Source organism: Podarcis muralis, chromosome 1 (assembly GCF_964188315.1).
Source record: "Podarcis muralis chromosome 1, rPodMur119.hap1.1, whole genome shotgun sequence".
NCBI lineage: Eukaryota > Metazoa > Chordata > Lepidosauria > Squamata > Lacertidae > Podarcis > Podarcis muralis.
In genome coordinates, this window is record NC_135655.1 from 59,371,086 (window position 1) to 59,390,025 (window position 18,940).

General features: G+C 44.3%; 1 protein-coding gene across 6 annotated transcripts in view; it reads left to right on the forward strand.

Moving 5' to 3' along the window:
- The window catches only part of NAV2 (neuron navigator 2), a 525,889-nt gene that overhangs the window by 243,892 nt on the left and 263,057 nt on the right, over nucleotides 1-18,940 (forward strand). For 3 of the 6 annotated variants that reach the window (XM_077929535.1, XM_077929536.1, XM_077929537.1), the window contains exon 1: nucleotides 15,522-16,742. The exons of 1 other annotated variant lie outside the window; for it this stretch is intronic. In XM_077929535.1, the coding sequence (XP_077785661.1) occupies nucleotides 16,485-16,742 (258 nt within the window). In that variant the 5' untranslated portion in view covers nucleotides 15,522-16,484. Of the gene's footprint in view, nucleotides 1-15,521; nucleotides 16,743-18,940 lie in introns of those variants that run through there. 2 more of the 6 variants (XM_077929538.1, XM_077929539.1) reach the window with 1 other exon arrangement.

Below are 18,940 nucleotides of genomic sequence, written 5' to 3' on the forward strand. Positions count from 1 at the left end.
AAAGGCTTAGTGCTTTTGCTGCTTTGATAAACTGCCTAGCTAGATGAATATCCTTTGTCAACCTGAGATTTTTTGGGAGGGGGAGTGGGGGTGGGGAGGAAACAGGACAAGCAGGTTCTTGTAGGAGGAAACTACCAGTTACTATAAAAGGTAGATGCAGGGCGAGGCATATTTTTCTGTCTTTGTTTGGGCTAATAACAAACGCTAACCCCAGGAAGCGTTTATACTTACTTGCTTTAAGTGCATGATGCTATGGCCCATACACTGAAATGCCCTCATGCTGCTACTTTTTGTTCCATAAGCTAGTTTAGCAACAACTCTCTGGTCAACTCCACTTTCTGTTTCCATACCTGTCTATCTACCTATCCCTGTTCCCCTTTAAAATATATTGAGCATGCCCAGCATTCTTCTACAAGATGTTAACCAAACAATAAATTAGTAAAACAGCTAAAATAGGTTCTTAGCTGTCTTTGAATTTTTAAAACTGAAATGATTTATTGGGAGGGGGGGGGCAAGCTAACCTCAGTTAAATATTTTGTATTGATTTACTTGATTTGTTGGAGGCAGCTGCCCCTCCTTGCCCCCTGGCTATGCCTGTGTGTGTGTGTGTGTGTGTGTGTGTGTGTGTGTGCACCCTGATGGGCTGGTTACTCCCATGCAAGATTGCAAAGAGAAGCAATAGCAGACACATGCTGGAGAGAAAGAAAGGAGGAAATATTCTGTGTTTGCTCAGATGTTTGTATCTCTTGTCCCTGAACAGCCCCCTCCCTGGCCAATATTTAACAGTGAATGCAAGGGAGAAAGGGCTGTGATTCGAATGACGCAGAAGGATCCTTGTCAGTAACATAACCAGAACTCCCATTACAGTACTTAGTACGAGATAAAACCTAGCTATACAATGCAAGGGTTTCAAAAAAAAATGTTTTTGATGGGTTAGGCAAGGGCATATCAGAACAGCTCTTAATCTGGCTTTCCCCAAAACTTCACTTCTTAGTTGTACTTCCCAGGTAGTGGTTGTGCCACCAGGAATCACATGCTGTTGTGTGCTATCTTCCAAGTACAGTACTGCTTCATACTCACTCTCCAAACCCCAAAACATTCTGTGAAGATGATTAGATCTCTAAGCCCTCTCAGATCAGTGAGGAACTTTGAGCTGCAAGGCTTGGTCTACTATACACCCTGTTCCAGTTAATCCAGCTTTTCAAGAAAGATCACCTCTTCATATCTACCGGTAAGCCCCAGATTTCCATGGTCACCCCAGAGTCTGGCTCAGAACAAATGACAACAGAGCTGAGGTAGAGTTCCTTTTCCAGGGATGAAGTACCTTCTTGACCTAACAGGATCTGACTGTTGTTGCATCCATCAAGACGAGATGAACATCTACACATCAGATCAACCCGAAAGGGAACAAAGAAAGTCTGGGCTGGTAGATTTCCCTGAAGTATAAGTATGTTTAGTTAGTGTGGCCAGAAAGTATTTTGCTGGTGCAAAAGTTCCATTGTCAAGCTCCCACATGTCCAATACCCTTGCCTTCAGGATGTGCTTTTCAGGACTCCACCAGAGTTTGCAACATGGTTTTGTAGATGCCACACAAAATTCGCTCCCTCAGTTCCCAATACAATAGAACAGCAAGTGGGCTTAAAGTCCTGTTTTCACATTGATGCAATGCAAGGTTAAAGCTTTGGTATTTGCCAGTGCTCTGATTTTTCTACAGAATGTTAATTACTCTTTTGATTTGGAAAGGCTTGCTCAGCACAGTGAAAGAGAAAGCTGAAGTGACATTGTGATGGCTGTGCCCCATGTGTTGCCTCCAACATTTTCCCCTTTATTGCTGCTCTTGGTTTCTTAGCCATAACTATGTTTTAAAGGGAATACAAATGCGACGAAGGCAAACGTACAGCTCTACACATTTACCATTTCACTCTTAACTGTATAAAACTATGAATAAGAAAACCTGTTTCTTCCTGCGCTGTGTTCGAGATAGGCAGCTTGTCAATCGGAAACATTTTTATCACTCACTTGTGAGAGATAACTTTTCAGTATAAACTAAAGGTGTAGTCAGATGAACTGCTTATCTGCTGATGAGCTTGTGGGGAGAATTAACACAAGAAGATTAAAATGGTCATGTGATAATGTTATAATTGACTACATAGTGAAAAATAAGCATCCATTCTTATATGGATGGAAAGAAGCCAAAACTCCTTCATTATCTTCCAAAAACCCTTTATGTGCAGTCATCTATGTGTGGGGGAGGGACAGACATTACCATTTATGTTGCTCCGTTTCAGCATTAACGGAGCTGAAATTTCTCAGAATGCAATTTTCTGACAATTTCTCCTCTGCTCTTTTGTCCCCAGCTGCCTTCCCCTCTAAGAATATTTGACAAAATACCCTTTCCAATTTCACTTCCTGCATCTAGGGTAGAGGCTTTTGGGAAGCTGTTTTCACTTACCCTAAATCCAGGATAGAGAGTCTCAGGCATGGAGACCAAATGGATCCCACCAGGCCTATCAGGTCCATGGAAGGTGGGAGATGAAAGGTGGGAGTCCTATCTGAATCCTGCATTCACTCTAGTGAGCCCGAGCCCAACTCCCTCCCAAGTTGAGATTAGATAGGCACTCAAGCTGAACTTCAGGGGCATGAACTTGACCATTGCCATCAGGTCTTCTCTGAACCACCAAACCAAGGGAGAAGCTGAGAAAATCCAGAAAAAGAATGATGGAGAATGATGATGCGTATGCCACCGTCTTCCTGAGTAGCATTAGGCAAAGCACTACACTTCAGCCTCAGTCCCCCATCTCAGTGAGATTTCTGGTAGTAGAAGCAGAAGCTACATTTTCACAACTTGAATCTGTCAGAGTTGACCTTATCCTGAGGGTTTCCAGGGCTCAAGCGCTTGGCTCATTAGCATAGTCGCTTGGGGTCTCTGGTGTTTTCTAAATGTTTTCTAAATGTTCCCTGTTAAGGGAAGTTTTCAATGTTTGATGTTTTATCGTGTTTTTAATATTCTGTTGGGAGCCGCCCAGAGTGGCTGGGGAAATATTATTATTATTATTATTATTATTAGGTTTTCCAGAGAATTCAGCAATGGGCAAATTCATGTAAGATGCTAAATACAATGTAAACTAAGCCTGTAAGTGTGGCGCTCGGCAACACTATGGTCCATGATGCGGTTATATTAATGGCTAAGTTTGGTCCCCTTTAGAAATGAATGCTTGCTTAAAAAAAAAAAGAATAGTGAAATGCCACACTGTTTCCCCACCCCACCCCCATGCCACTCTGCAGGGTATACAGTATTCTGTATAGTGGGTAGTCTGGTTTACTGAAGGAACTTTGCAAGCCATTTGGAGTGTCAGTGCCACTGTTTCCTTAAGGACAATTCATCACCAAGGGTTACTAGTATTTTGCTAGTAACCTATTTCATCTCAAGAATACCCTGCTGGATAAGTGGCCAGGTGCTGAGCAATATTTTAGTCTCCTCAACCTTGGAATGTCATTTCTATTTCTCTTTATCCAGGCCATGTGTAGTACAGTGGTACCTCGGGTTAAGTACTTATTCGTTCCGGAGGTCCGTACTTAACCTGAAACTGTTCTTAACCTGAAGCACCACTTTAGCTAATGGGGCCTCCTGCTGCTGCTGCCATGCCGCCGGAGCACGATTTCTGTTCTCATCCTGAAGCAAAGTTCTTAACCTGAAGCACTATTTCTGGATTAGTGGAGCCTGTAACCTGAAGCGTATGTAACCTGAAGCGTATGTAACCCGAGGTACCACTGTATAGGTATCACTGGTTTGGTACAGATGCAATAGGCAGCGGGGTAGAACCTTTTGCAGTCTGAGGGCTGAATTCTGCTCTGAGAGCCACATGCCAGTGGTGGGCAGGAGCAGGGGCAAATGTGAGTAGAGCAAGGAATGTGTTGTACCTTTGTAGAGTAGGCTATTTTCTGTGAATACTCTCATACCCCTCTCTAACCTCCATCCCTGCAAACAAGAAACATTATCAGAGTTCCAGGACATATTCCAGCCAGGCACAAACACTTGGAGTGTAGCCTGGGGGTCGTTCAGAGAACTGGATAGAAAGACCTGGAGGGCCACATTTGGCCCCCAGGCTGAGATTTCTCACCTAAGCTTTAAGAAGTTTTGTGTGACCCCCACATCCTACTTATCATTTCCTGGTTCAATATATTTAAGAAGCCCTTCAAGATTCCCAGTCACAGAGAAGACTGCAGCCACATTCAGACCTTCTCACTCAACCCATGAAGTTCAGGAATGGTACATCCCCTTCACAAGTAGAATTTAATAATACCTGACCTGAATAGGTCCATAGCTTGCCATCACATCCAAACCAGCAAACTAAGCAAAGAAAGCAGGATCAGACGGTTATTTATAGTCCTGGTTTTCAGGACAAACACAGACAAAGTGGCAAACTATCGTTTGCCTCTAATGAGGAAAGCTTGGAGGGAAGAGGAGATATGCAAGCCTCAGGATCCTTGCAGGATGTTTCTCACAGTGCCAGTAGATAGTTGAGGAGACCTTTGCTCAAATAAAATCTTAGCCAGAGTTGCTGAGTGGCATTGTGCCAGGCCCTATCTTTCAGCCTTGGTTTGCCATCTGCTGAAGAAATAGAAATCATTCTGAAATATCTCATTAGAAGCTGTGAGAATGAGAGGGCATCAAGAACCTGGTACACAGTCCTGCATAACTCATTGGCAGCATGATTACAAAACCCCCTCAAAGCAAGAAATGAGTGAAATATCAGAAATTGCCCTCTAGATTTACCTCACTTTACCCACTAGGAGACTATCGCCATATGCTAGTAAAAGGCCTGGAGGTCTGACAGGGATTCTGGACAAGTGCAGATGGGCACCACTCTCAAGCCAGCTGGCAGGACCATTCTGGGTTGGCTTCCAGGAAGACAAGGCAGTGGATCTTTTCCAGATGTAGCAGAATGTAGGTAAAAGGTCAATCTACTCCTAATTGTAAAATGGGGGTGGTGGTTTTCTTTTATATATAAAAAAACACCCTCACATGTCTCCGTACATTGTGTGCTTTTTATTAGTCAGACTTTGATTGTTTTCCCTTCCTTGTGTTTTGAATGGAGCTGAAATCAACACAGCTGTTTCTGTTTAATAACTTCCTATTAAAGAGCATCTTGTGCCTAAAACAAGCTGTCACCAGCCTCACTGATTGCTCTCCACACGGTTCTGGGAATGGCTTGTCTCAGATAACCAGCAGTGCACACAAAACAGAGGTACCAGCAATAACTTCATTATGGTTTCTGCGAATGTTCTGACTCCATTGAGAAAAATGAATGCAGTTTGTGTACAGTTTGGGAAAGGGATGAACCTCAGTGCTTGGGCATCTTCCTTGCCTGCAAAAGGTCCCAGGTTCAATATCTGATGTCTCAAGGTGGGGCTGGGAAAGACCCCTGCCTGAGACCTTGGGGAGCTGCTTCTAGTCTATATTGACAATAACAAGCTGGATAGACCCAACTTGGCATAAGGCAGCTTCCTATTTTGAACATGCTTGGCTTGACCTTTGCAAATCCCACATCCTGTAGTAGTGCTAAGTAAGTGGCTCTTCCACTGCTTGAAAACAGCAGTCATGAGATTGCTTCTGAAAAAAAGCTTGCCTTGGATCATTCCAACTATTGGCCCATTGCAATAGTTATACCCCTTTTTGGCAATCAGCTTAAGCAGCTGGTTGTTATATAGCTCCATATACTCTTGGGTGACACTGTTTAAATCAGGGATAGCCAATACAGTGCTCTGCAGGTGTTGCTGTACTCCATCAGCCCCAGGCACCATGGCTCATGGTCAGGGATTATAGGAGCTGTAGTCCAACAACGGGGACGTGGGTGGCGCTGTGGGTAAAAGCCTCAGCGCCTAGGGCTTGCCGATCGAAAGGTCGGCGGTTCGAATCCCCGCGGCGGGGTGCGCTCCCGCTGCTCGGTCCCAGCGCCTGCCAACCTAGCAGTTCGAAAGCACCCCCGGGTGCAAATAGATAAATAGGGACTGCTTACTAGCGGGAAGGTAAACAGCAATTCCATGTGCGGCTCTGGCTCGCCAGAGCAGCGATGTCACGCTGGCCACGTGACCCGGAAGTGTCTCCGGACAGCGCTGGCCTCTTGAGCGAGATGGGCGCACAACCCTAGAGTCTGTCAAGACTGGCCCGTACGGGCAGGGGTACCTTTACCTTTTTTAGTCCAACAACATCAGGAGGACATAACATTGGTTTCCTCGATATAAATCCATTTCATATTGGTTTTTGACTTGGTTTTGGCACAGGAACTGCTTTGCTTGTACTAGATGGATGGCATATGCCAGGAGAAGGACAGGAGGAATCGCAGAATTATAAAATCATAGAATTGTAGAGTTGGGAGGGACCCCAAGGGCCCTTTAGTCCAACCCCCTGCAATGCAGGAATCGCAGCTAAAGCATCCATGACAGATGGCCATCCAATCTCTGCTTAAAAATCTCCAAAGAAGGAGAGTCCCCAGCCTCCCGAGGGAGACTGTTCCACTGTCGAACAGCTCTTACTGAGTGTCACCCTGCTAATTCTCTCGGAACTCCCACCAGTTTTCAGTGCCATCAGCCATGGTATCCTTTCAGAGTGGCTTTTCAAAGGGAGAACTGCGCGCACTTTGCTCCATTAGTTCTGCTCCTGCTTGGACAGCTGTTTCCAGAAAGTGGTGTTGGAACACAGCTGCCCTGATCCATGGCAGTGCGATCCATGGCAATGCCAATGGGCCCTACTCTGTTCTCCATGCTTCTCAGAACCTATGGCAAACTGCTGAGTGATGTCACTTAGGCTGTAGATTCCGATGACACTCAACTGTCTTTCTCCTTTTCATGTAATTCAGGCAAAGCAAGGGATGTGTTAAACCAGTGTCTGGAGTTGTTAATGGACATGATGAGGACAAATGAAACTAAAACCTGCTAAGTTGAAGATGTGGTTGATAAATGGTCTGTCTGTGCTGGGAGGTGTGTTTCACTTGTCAGGAAAGGATTTTACTTCCCTAAAAGAATCCATTTTGGAGTCTGGGGACTACTAGAATCCATTCTTTTGAGAACGAACCTAGGAACTTTAGCAGCATGAAGCAACTTTCACCAGCCTGGCCACAGTCATTTATGCTCAGGTTACATCCCAGTTGTCTTTCTGCAGTGTACAATATGCCAGGCTTTCTTTGACAAACATTTCAAAAGTGGAGGTAGCACAGAATGCAGCAGCTACATTACTGACAGAGACAGAAATAGGGATACAGCTTCCTGGACATAACAGCACTTTTACTGGATCCTGGTTTATTTCTAGGCTAAATCCAGGGTGCTTGTTTTAAAATTTAATCTATTTAAAATTCAGCCATATCTGAAGATGAGCCAAAATGAGACTCAACATGAACAAGAGTCTAGCATCTATTTGGATTTCTGCTCTAGTTTCAGAGTGAATTGGGAAGACGCCCCCCAAAAAGAATTTCTTCTGCTTTAATTTCACCAAGTCTATCAGTCATAAGGAATCCAGGTTGATTAGTGCTGTGTGCTTTTTTAAAAACAAAAACAAAAACAAAAAATCCTACAGAGAGGTGTGTGTATCATTCCTTTTTGATAAGTGCTACAGCTCAGATTACATATTGCATGCTTATTAATTATGCTATGGCAGAGGCTCTCTGTTCATGCTTAATAGACTCATTTTCATTACTACTTTACATGCTACACAACTGAGTCCTAAAAGAAGTTTGCGTATTCACACCTGGTGAGCCCTGGTAAAGACTTATAACTCATTCCTAGGCATGTCTACCCAAGAGTAAGCCCAGCTGAGTTCAATGGGACTAACATCCAGGTTACATGTGTTCAGGAATATAGCTTTAAGCATCACTGAGGCAATCTAGTGGTGTGGGCAGTGTGAATTGCTTGTGCTTTTGAATGTTTTAGCCATGGCACTTCATTTAATCTTACAGCCCAGATCTAGAACTGCAATGCTTTTTAATTAGGTTTCTGCTTTGTGGTCACAATAGGTGTCCTTTGCATGTATTGTTCCATGCATATTACTTGGAGACTTGACATTGCAATGTGAACTAGACAAGTATACAGTTATGCCTTTATGGCAATGACAAAGTGACTATTTTTAGGCAGCAAGAATTTGCAGGAAAATGGAGCAAGATAGATCAAATATTGATGGCAGCTTAGAAACCAGGGGCAGCCGGGGTGGTGGTGGAGGTGTGTGGGAGGGGGAGCAAAGTAAAGCTACTCTTATATTAACCAAAGTGTTGAAAGCAGATTTGCCATCACAATGTCCTTTCTCCTTGACAAATAGCAGCAGCCACCGACTCTGGTAATAAAATAAAGTAAGCAAAACCACTTAACTTAAAGTAGTTATGTACCACGTCTGCTGTAAGAGGTGAAGCTAATTATTAAAGCTTAAACTACCAGCGAAATGCTATGCTGGATCCTTTTAAAAGGAATTTAATCTTCTCTCATCCTATAAAAAGGAAACACATGGGGAGACAAGGAGAGTGTGCAGACTACAAGTGTCTGGTGAAACTAATTCCCTTTGGGAAGTCTGGGATACAGAGGCACTTGACCATGTTGTCTCTTTGCAAGTACGAAAGCAGAAGGGCAGGGGAGGGGACTAAGGGTATATGGCAGTTTTCTACAGTAACTGAATGGTCAGCAAGAATCGTGGCTTATATTAGCTTCCATTTGGACTCCCAAGACATAGTTTTTCTCTCATTAAGTTCAGAAGAAAAGCAACACATGTTAATGGTCAGACTGCTGCCTTTGGCTGCAAGGAGGTGTGTATCTGTTCTATTCCTGGGGGCTTTCTGGAATTCCTCCTGGGAAACTGTTTCAAAGGATACTATTGCTCTTGATTGCCTTCCTGATATATTCAGCTATAGCTAGCCTGAATTTTTCAGGAGGGCGTATTTTTCTATTTCAAGACTCCTCTGAAGTGTTGGAAAGTTTCAGCCCACCCATCTCTGGAGAATATTCAGCAATATTTCACCACCTACAAATAGGACATAGAATTTCAGACATAACTATGGAGATATATTTTGAAGTCATTACTGAAGGAAGCAACGAGTTCATCCTATACTCCTCTCAGTCTTCCTCTCTAAGTATGCGGCTCCTTCATCAGAGGCACCAGCTTGTGAGGTCGATTGGGGGAGCCACCATCATGTGCATGATGTCCTGATGTTGGGAGGAGCTGGGGGCAGAGCCAAACACAGCTTCAATGGCCAGAGGTTCCTCCTTTTCCTGGCACTGCCACCAGGCAGTGGGAGGAGGTTGCTTCAACCCCTTTGCGGCAGAGGAGGAAGAGCTGGCCACTGGAGCCGCACTGTGCTTCCCCTCCATGCTTTTTGGACATTGGGAAGTCCCAGCCCCCACCCCAAACATATTGGGGCATGGAAAGGGCTCGGTCCCCAGGATCTGGCGCCCTTCACTAACCAGTATCAACAACAAAGTTGTTTCATTTCAGCTACGTATTACTGCCTTAAAACAGAGCAAGGTCGTTTCCTCCCGGTGTGTTTCAAGTCATGTTTGCGTGTTGCTGTGCACACCAGAGAGGGGGCAAGGGACGCTTTCACCTGATGTGTACTGCCTGATTTCCTTCCCTTTGCCTGCAACCCCTGGAGCCCCTATTCAATGAAGCTGTTGTCTGCACATGCACTATCATCTGTGCATAGGCAAGAGCTGTCTCAAATGTACACACCTCATCTTAACTGTGGCTTAAGTTTTCAAATTAGCTGGTCTGAAGGAAAATACATCAAGCAGATATGTGTATGTGGCTTCAAACACCAATGGTAGGGGCGCACTGGGAAATTTTCAGATAATTTTCTTCCCCCAGCAAGAATATTTGATGAAATGATTCTCTTCCAAGTTTTCCACCTGCAAATAGAGTTGAGTATTTTAGGATACTATTTTCACTCAGCCCTAAATTTTTGGCACAACAATGGAAAGCAGAAAGTGGGCCGCTTTCTTGTGTTTTGCCCTCACCATTGTCTAACAATGCTTTCAAGAAATGAGCCTAGGAGGGGGATAATTTTAACTTTTCATGAAATATTGATACATATGGCTTAGGAATCTTGCCCATGGGTTTCCCACAGGCATTTGGTTGGCCACTGTAAGAACAGGATGCTGGACAGGATGGGCCATTGGCTGATCGAAGAGGCTCTTCTGTTCATTATAGGAATTAAATACTAAGCTGACCCAACCAAAAATCGCTGGTGCCATTTTAAGAATCTGATCCACAGTGAAGCAGAAGGACCATGTGTCATAAGTTTTTAGAGGTGCAACTTTAATGCTGTGTTATACTGAATGCAGGGGGGCATTATGACAATTTAAAATAGACCCCTTGGATGGGGTTTGTGTGCGGTGGTCTTCCTGTAACAAACAGACTTTTTCCTAGGGATGAGGGTTCGTAATCTGCCTAATCAGAAGAAAATGCCTACAATATCTCGCTTGTTTCTGAAAGAAGTTACACAGACAAGGCTGCCACATCAGTCTAGTGAAGCCTCTCTGCTAGAGTATAAATATAGAAAGTTTTGAGCTTCATTTTGTATTTAGTAGTGTGTGCCTGTCTTCCATGCACATAGAAAACTAGATATCAGGGAAAAGATTAAACTGGAGCCTTTTGTCCTCCTGACCTACCAGCTTTCTGTGTGGAGAGATTTCATTTTACTGGAGGAGTTTATAGTAATCTAAGCCTAAGGTTCCAACAGCAGTAGTACAACTTAGACACAGGTTTGCAACCCCAATGATAACTATTTTAATGTCATTGGGTGTCCCCCACCCTTTGAGGTAAACTGTAGAGCAGGGGTCAGCAAACTTTTTCAGCAGGGGGCCGGTCCACTGTCCCTCAGACCTTGTGGGGGGCAGACTATATTTTTTTGGGGGGGGGGGAATGAATGAATTCCGAAGCTCCACAAATAACCCAGAGATGCATTTTAAATAAAAGCACACATTCTACTCATGTAAAAACACGCTGATTCTTGGACTGTCCCCCGGGCCTTAGTTTGCCTACCCATGCTGTAGAGGCTCACTTGCATGTGGGAGAGAGCCTTCTCTGTAGTGGTGACAACACTGTGCCCCAGGATTTCCACCTGGTTCCCTCTTCACTCTCTTTTTGCCACTTTATTAAGACCCATTCATCTAGGCAGGCTGATTTTTCTATAATTTTAAACTTGTTTTATTTGCTGTCTTCGTCTCATCCTTAATGCTTGTGCTTTGGTCATGTGATGCTGTCTTAGGTTGTTTGGGCGGTTTTAATTTGTTTGGGTGGCTTTAATTTGTTCTGTATCCCAACCCATTTTCTGATTGTGATCCCACATTGATTTGGAGTTTTCAGGTTGTGCAAGAGGAAGAAAACAATCACTCAGGTTCTTCCATCCCTCCCAAGAGCTATGCTTTCACTCTTAAGCAGCAGAAACTTTGTACTGGCTGTCACGTGGGCAATATGTACTTTAGCTTCAATTCTCACTCATTAGCAACGGTTTCCACTGTTTACATTATCATATCATTACTTTGTCTCCTTTATGTGACGATCACCAAACCATCCTATAATTTCACACTAGAATTAGCACAAATGTCACCAGACACTTATTCCTACAGATACGGAGTCCCTTGAATTCCTGCAAAATTATGTAAACCAAGTGTCAGTAAATTGACAGCTGTGGGATTAAAAACTAGCCTTGCATTGGAATGGTGTATTCTGTAGATCCCTATGGTGTTTTCTTTTTTAAAATCGATGTTTTTAAAAAAGTATCAGAACAAATGGGAATAGTGAAGTAACTCTTAACACATGTCTCGGTTCCCACCACCACCTCTCTTTTCATCTGGCAAAATCTGACACTGGCTTGTCAGGTTTATTAAAGCTTTGAAATCTTTGTTCACAATCATTTTCAGCTCAAAACTGTGCTTCATGCTGTGGCAAAAGAGAAAACATTGGAAGGTTTGCCTGAATGAGATGGAAGAACAGAGATGAGCGCTTTGTAATCTGAGATTAGTGGACAAAGGAGACTAGAGGAAAAACACATTTCCTGTTAAAAAAATTACCCACTTAGCGTTAATGCAAGGCAACCCACTGAGTGAGCATGGAAACTGAGATTAGAAACCAGGGGCATGTCAAATGAACGGAAAGTATAAGTCTTGGCTCTCAAGAACCTTCAGGTGTTTTTCACTGGTTGTCTTGAGATGGACTGTGGAAAGCTGAAAATGGTATGATAGAAGCACTGTTTTCCCTTGTAAACACATTTATTACTTTTGCCCTGCTAAAACATGTTTTGTAGGCTTTTCAGATGAGTATAAAGACCACCAACAATGCTATGACAACCCCTTCATAAAACATACCATAAAATAACACCTGCCATATAAAAAAGCAATGTCCGTATAAAGGGAAAACTATGTAAGTCATTCTGTAACTAAGGACTATTTTCAGAATTTCTACTGCCAGTTGAAAGGTGTACTCTGTGTTGCAGGCCAGGCCTGTCAATCTACTATAGCTCCCTATGGAAATATATAAGATAAGCCGCAAGTTCCCTGATCACAGAGATCATTTATAACCCTTGAGAGATCATGTACAGGTGTTGGCTGAATGTGTGAGGACCCAATGCCTGAAGAGGTATAATATATCATTAAGTGTTATCAGTATGCTCATTAAACCCAGCTCTATTTCTCCATTACATATGAGTCAGGAAAGACTATGTGAGGCCTGGACCAGTGCCTGGATGCAGTGTTGGGCTGGATGTGTGCCAGCAAATTGAGCTGGAATCCTAGAAAGATGGAGGCATGGGTGCATGTCCAGAAGATAGGCCAATTGCCTGTTCTGGATGGGATTGCACTCCCTCTGAAGGAGCAGGTTCATGCCTTGGGGGTACTATTTGATTCATCTTTGTCAGTAGACATCTATTGCCAGTGACATCTATTGCTAGAAATGCCTTCTACCAGCTTCTGCCAGCTGCAACCATTCCTGGACTAGGATAGTCTGACCATGGTGGTCCATGCATAGGTAACCTCTGGACTTCATGTGGGACATCCCTTGTATTTGGTCCAGAAGTTGCTGCTAGTACAGAATGGAGTGGCCAGCCTGCTCACAGAAGCAGGCTTCTGGCAACATGTTACTCTGCTGCTGAAAGAGCTGCACAGGTTCCCAATTTGCTAGGAGGCGTACAAGGTGCCATCCAACCGTCTTGGGGACTTCACTCTGGATTTGTGTAGTGTTTACTCCTTAAATACTCCTTCGGGATACCTCCTGAAGATAACCTGCAAAGCATCAGAGGTTTAGCACCAGAGTTTTCCTTCTCCTAGATGGGCTACCTTTTCAGGTTGACAAGCCCCATCTGCCCCTCACTTTCCTCTACAGCACGTGCAGAAACTGTCTTCCTGACCGTTGGACCCACTGCTCTCGTTTTGAAAAGACTGCCTGCTCCTGCTCTCCTTTTGAAAATATATCTATCCATATTCTGCAAATAAAAAGAAATATTTTGACACGATACTACCCTACACCACACCACACTACACCACACTGAAACGTTTAAATGTTAATTTGATTGTCCTTGAATGTTCCTGCCGCATTTGCCATCCCCTCCTGCCACACCACTGGCTTAGTGTGCGCGCGCGCATGTATATGTGTGTATACACACATATAAAGGTAAAGGTAAAGCTACCCCTGCCCGTACGGGCCAGTCTTGCCAGACTCTAGGGTTGTGCGCTCATCTCACTCTAGAGGCCGGGAGCCAGCGCTGTCCGCAGACACTTCAGGGTCACGTGGCCAGCGTGACAAGCTGCATCTGGCGAGCCAGCGCAGCACACGGAACGCCGTTTACCTTCCCGCTAGTAAGCGGTCCCTATTTATCTAGTTGCACCCGAGGGTGCTTTCGAACTGCTAGGTTGGCAGGCGCTGGGACCGAGCAACGTGAGCGCACCCCGCCGCGGGGATTCAAACCGCCAACCATGCGATATATATATAGCGGTACCTCGGGTTACGTACGCTTCAGGTTACATACGCTTCAGGTTACAGACTCCGCTAACCCAGAAATAGTACCTCAGGTTAAAACTTTGCTTCAGGATGAGAACAGAAATCGTGCTCCGGTGGCCCAGCGGCAGCAGGAGGCCCCATTTGCTAAAGTGGTGCTTCAGGTTGAGAACAGTTTCAGGTTGAGAACAGACCTCCAGAACGAATTAAGTTCTTAACCCGAGGTACCACTGTGTGTGTGTGTGTGTGTGTGTGTGTGTGTGTGTGTAAATTTCTTGTTTCCCATCCTAAGAAGTCTGTTATAGGATAGCCGGTAAATACTGTTAAGTAATACGGAAAGAAACAAATGAATAATTTCCCTGATCTCTATTTCACCCCAGGATAAGTAGGTCACAAAAATAAGAGCAGGGTGACTATGCCTCATGGTGTTCCAAAAATCAACCCATGAGAGCCAACAGGGGAGTGTCATGTGTTTTAAAAACAAACAAACATTGTTATCGCAAAACTAGTCCAGAACATTATTTGGACATTGTCTTTAAGTGACCCCATTGGTTTTCACTCCTTTCTGCAGCTGCCAGGTGACCTTTGGCATTAAAGTCATTTAGGTCACATATTAAGAGGGTCAAAAATGCTTATTGGGTCAGACCAAAGTCCAGCTACGCTAATGTAATGTTTTCAGCAACAATGAGTTTGCATGAGGTTGGCAGCTATCTTCCTTCTGCAGCACCCGACATCCTGCCTTTGTTGCTATATAGCTATTCCTCATCAACTGGTCTAACCCTGCACACATTGCACAGCTGTGTACAGGTGAGCTGTGCCCAATCCTTGCCCCAGAAGATGTAGCAGTAAAGCACATGCAGTTTTGCTGATGTGTTTGTTACATGTGTAATTATTATGCAGCTAAGCACATGTGTGTGGAATGTTAGAGAGCCACACATCAGAAGCGTAATGTGCAAATAAGCTTTTTGCTCACAAGGAACTCTGGGGAGAAGGGGGATGGGGGAGAGAGATAGAACAGGTTAGATGGTCTACAACCACCTGTGCAAAGCTCCTGCTCATTCCCAGCTCCGACTTGATTGGGTTAAATAACTCAGCCTTTATTCACCCACATTTTTGTTGGCATTTTCAGTGGGAGTTTCCCTGAATGAGTAGTCAGTAAAAACGGAATTGTGATTCACCCTCATGTGTTTTTCTTTGAAAGGGCCTTCCATTTTAAAAAAAACACACAAAACAGCAGCATAGATGGTTAGGAATTTTCGCCTCGCCTCGCCCCCCCCCCCCCGCCTTCCTCACTCCTCCCGTATATCCTTTACATTTAGCCCAGAGACCCACCGTGTTGCCGCAGAGCTGCTACAGAATGTGCTTTGTACTAGAGCGGAGGGGAAAGAGTTTCCTGCCAGTCACTTGAGTTGAAGCCACTCCTCTTTTGCAGAGATATTTTGTTTCTGATTTGAGTTGGGAGGACCAATCAGGAGGCTCGCACTGTTTTTACTGTACTGTCAGATTGCAACCTTCTCCCGCTCTCGCTAATCTGGGTAGCCTTCTTTGGCGTAGTCCACAGCAGGCTGCCTTTACTCACACACATCCGCTCTCTCTCGCTCGCTCGCTCTCACTCTTTCACACCATAGCTCAGCCTCTTATTAGCCATTCAGCTCTGAAACCTGTTTCACTGCTGAGGCTTAAAAATGAGGTGGAAGCTGCTTTTCCCGCAGCTTTGACAGGGGAAATTCTCCTTCTAGGCTTGCAGCAGCAGCATTGAGAAATCGCTTTGCCACCAGCCGTCTTATGATTTAAATGTCATCCATGGACGTTTCTCCCTCTGCTCCGGCATCGTTGGTCCTGTTCACAGATATTAAGATTAAAGAGCTTGGATTCTCTAAGGCTGGTATCCAAGGGCATCGGCTGTTAACATACTGAACTACATCTGCTTCTTGGCTAAGACTGAAGAAAGACATCTTAAGCTTGGAAATCCTTCCTGTGCTTGTTCTTTAGCGTGGTCACACACACACACACACACACACACACACACACACACACACACACACGGCAGGCAGCCCAAGAAGCATATGCTGCAGCAGGTTTTTTTCTTTCTTTCTTTAATTCCAAAAGACTGCTTCACTTTCCCATTTCCAGTGAAAAGATAATGAAATAAGAGCCTCTCGTCTCCAAGAAAGAAAATTACAGGAATCAGCTACCGAGGAGGAATCAGCAAGTTAAACAGCAGCAGAAGAGGACAAGGCGGAAAGAGGACACCGGTTGAGAATAAAGATCAACAGAAAAAAGGAAAAGGAGGAAACAGGTGGAAGGCTGAGACACCTGTCAGAGCTAGTTCGGGCTTTAAAGTGGGGAACCCCCCCCCTTTATCCCCCCCACTCTCTGCTCATTTTGTATTTGTGTGTGTGATTCAGCATCACCAGCTTGCAAAATCTGCCTCTAACCTTGTTCCCTGGCTGCTGCTTGTTGCTGGTCCTGTTGCTGTTACTGACAGAAACGTGTTAACAAAGCCGAAAGAGAAAAAATGCCAGCCATCCTGGTAGCCTCCAAAATGAAATCCGGACTACCTAAACCTGTCCACAGTGCTACTCCTATTGTTCATGTTCCAGCAGCAAGGACCATCCCACAACCCTGCTACCTGAAGTTTGGGAGCAAGGTGGAGGTGAACAAGTCATCCTATTCCAGCCAGATCCCTCTCAAGTCACACAATGGTCATGAGAATGCAGGAGATGGCTTCCTACCCAAGAAGAGCAGCTCCATGGAAAATGGCTTTGACACACAGGTCAGCAAAAATGGTGTTAGCGTGGTAACAGCATGGGTGTGTGTACTGTGTTTTATGGAAATCTGTTGAGCAGATTGTGTTGCAATGCTGATGGGATGTATGTGTATTATATTCCTGGTGGTTGCATATATTGGCGAGGAAATCATATTTTTGCAGATATATTATAGTGAAAGGGGGAATTGGATGTTCATTGATATTCTTATAATGTTTCTTAGTTGTGGTGGGTAGCTTCTTACTTGTGGTGTCCTGAATATTTCACTAAAGCAGGGCTGTCAGTAGTGGAGTGTGTGCTTTGTTTGCGATGCCAATATATACGATTCCGGTTTGTTGTGGTACAGGTTGCAGTGGGTGTGTTTGTGCATCATACTGGTAACACAAGGGTTTGCTGCTTGCGGAGGTTTCCTGTTGTGATTGCACTGCTGTGTGTAGCTGAGCATCATTCTGCTTTATGTAGCTGAGCTTGTGGGAGTGGTGTGTGTGTGTGTGTAGCAGTCATGTGTAAAATGATGGTGAAGCATGATCTATATTATGGTATGCATGAAATATACGGATGTTTAAACATACCATGCATTTAGATTCAGTGAGTGTGTGTGAAATATAGTAACATTGTCCATGCCTTGGATGCCTGGGGAAAAAATAGGCTAATTGGAATTTCCTCTCCACTATATATTCCTGTCATCCTGGATATAACCATCTTCAAATGTGGCTTGAACCCATTTTTAGATGCCTCTTTAAATGCTGCTGCTTTATATGGCGAGAGGCTGCAACTGTCTGTGTAATTCTGACTTGCTTTATTTTTGTGAGTGTGTTAGTATTTTCAGGATGGATCAGATTGCTTCTGCATCACCAGTGCCTTAATATGCTCAATAACAGCGTAAGCAGATAGTAAACGCTCACACACTACTGAGTGAGCAAAGCAGATGGTCTGCTGCCACAAATGGGACTAATTAACATTAGCTAGATAGAGATTGCCGTGTGGCCAGATCATGAATTCTCAAAACGGCTTTGCATGCTGCAAGCCTCTTCTGCAGACGTTTGTGCCTGGTAGCAAATGGTGCAGCCATGTTGGGGTGGGAAGTTAGCTGCTTTAGAAAGAATGCTATTGGTTTGTTTCCCCACCACTGGGGAATACTAGGTCACCCCTGCAAATCTAGGTTTTGCAGTCTGTGGCCTCGTAACCTATTCTGCTAAGGAATAGCACGGCTGCTGACAGAGCTTGGCCTCCTGCCCTGCATTTTAGGGGATGCTGCACTCTCTTGTCCTGGCAGGCAGAGTGACATATCCGGCACGACTCATGCAACACTACCAGTTCCTGGGGGCTTGAGAACCAGAAGGGAGACATGATAGTACTGATGTCAGGGTAGTGGCAGCAGACAGACTGACCTTTGCATCACATCACACTCCAGAGAGAGCCACAAATGTTCTTTCGATTTTCTATATTTCATTTTCAAAGCACTGGCAAAACCTCAACTTTTACAGACCCCCCCCCCAAAGAAAAAAGGGGAAAAAAGAGGGGGGATAATCTGGTGCTTGAAAGAGTGATTGATAAGAATATGATATGATATGGGTGATGGAGTGGGTGAGTTGATTTTATAACTCTAAAGGGGGCTTTAGACATCTAGCATGCACCTATCCGTGGCACATTAAATGCTGAGAACTGAATCACTGAATGGTGCATGTGTTAGGAGCTCGAAATTGAATCAATTGGTGCTAATTGGGTTTTGCTTGGGGGATGAATGATAACTCGCACGCCCAATCTATAGCTCAAAGCCCGAGGAAGTGTTTCACATTTACAAATCTCAATAGTTGTAATAGAACACAAGGCTCAGTGAGAGTTCAGCATGTAGCCTCACTAGTCTGAACATAGCCTCAATGGTGGTAATAATGGTCATTTGGTTATAGCATTTATGCCTAATATACTGCTCAGTTTCTGTTTGTTTTCCATTTCTAACCATCTTCAGCAGATTGTTCTCAAGACAATCACAGCCTCACCTGTTTTAGGATGCTTTCAGTTAATCTTTCCTTGTGCTCTTCATCTCAAAATATTTGCTCCTCCATTGTGCTAAATCAAGAGCAAGGCTTCTGGGAAGCTGCTGTCTAACCTATGTGTTCTGTTGGCACCAAATAAATGCTCAAGAGTTCGAGTATTGTCATGGGTCTGGTAATATCCATTGAAACTCATGGGGGGGGGGGAGATT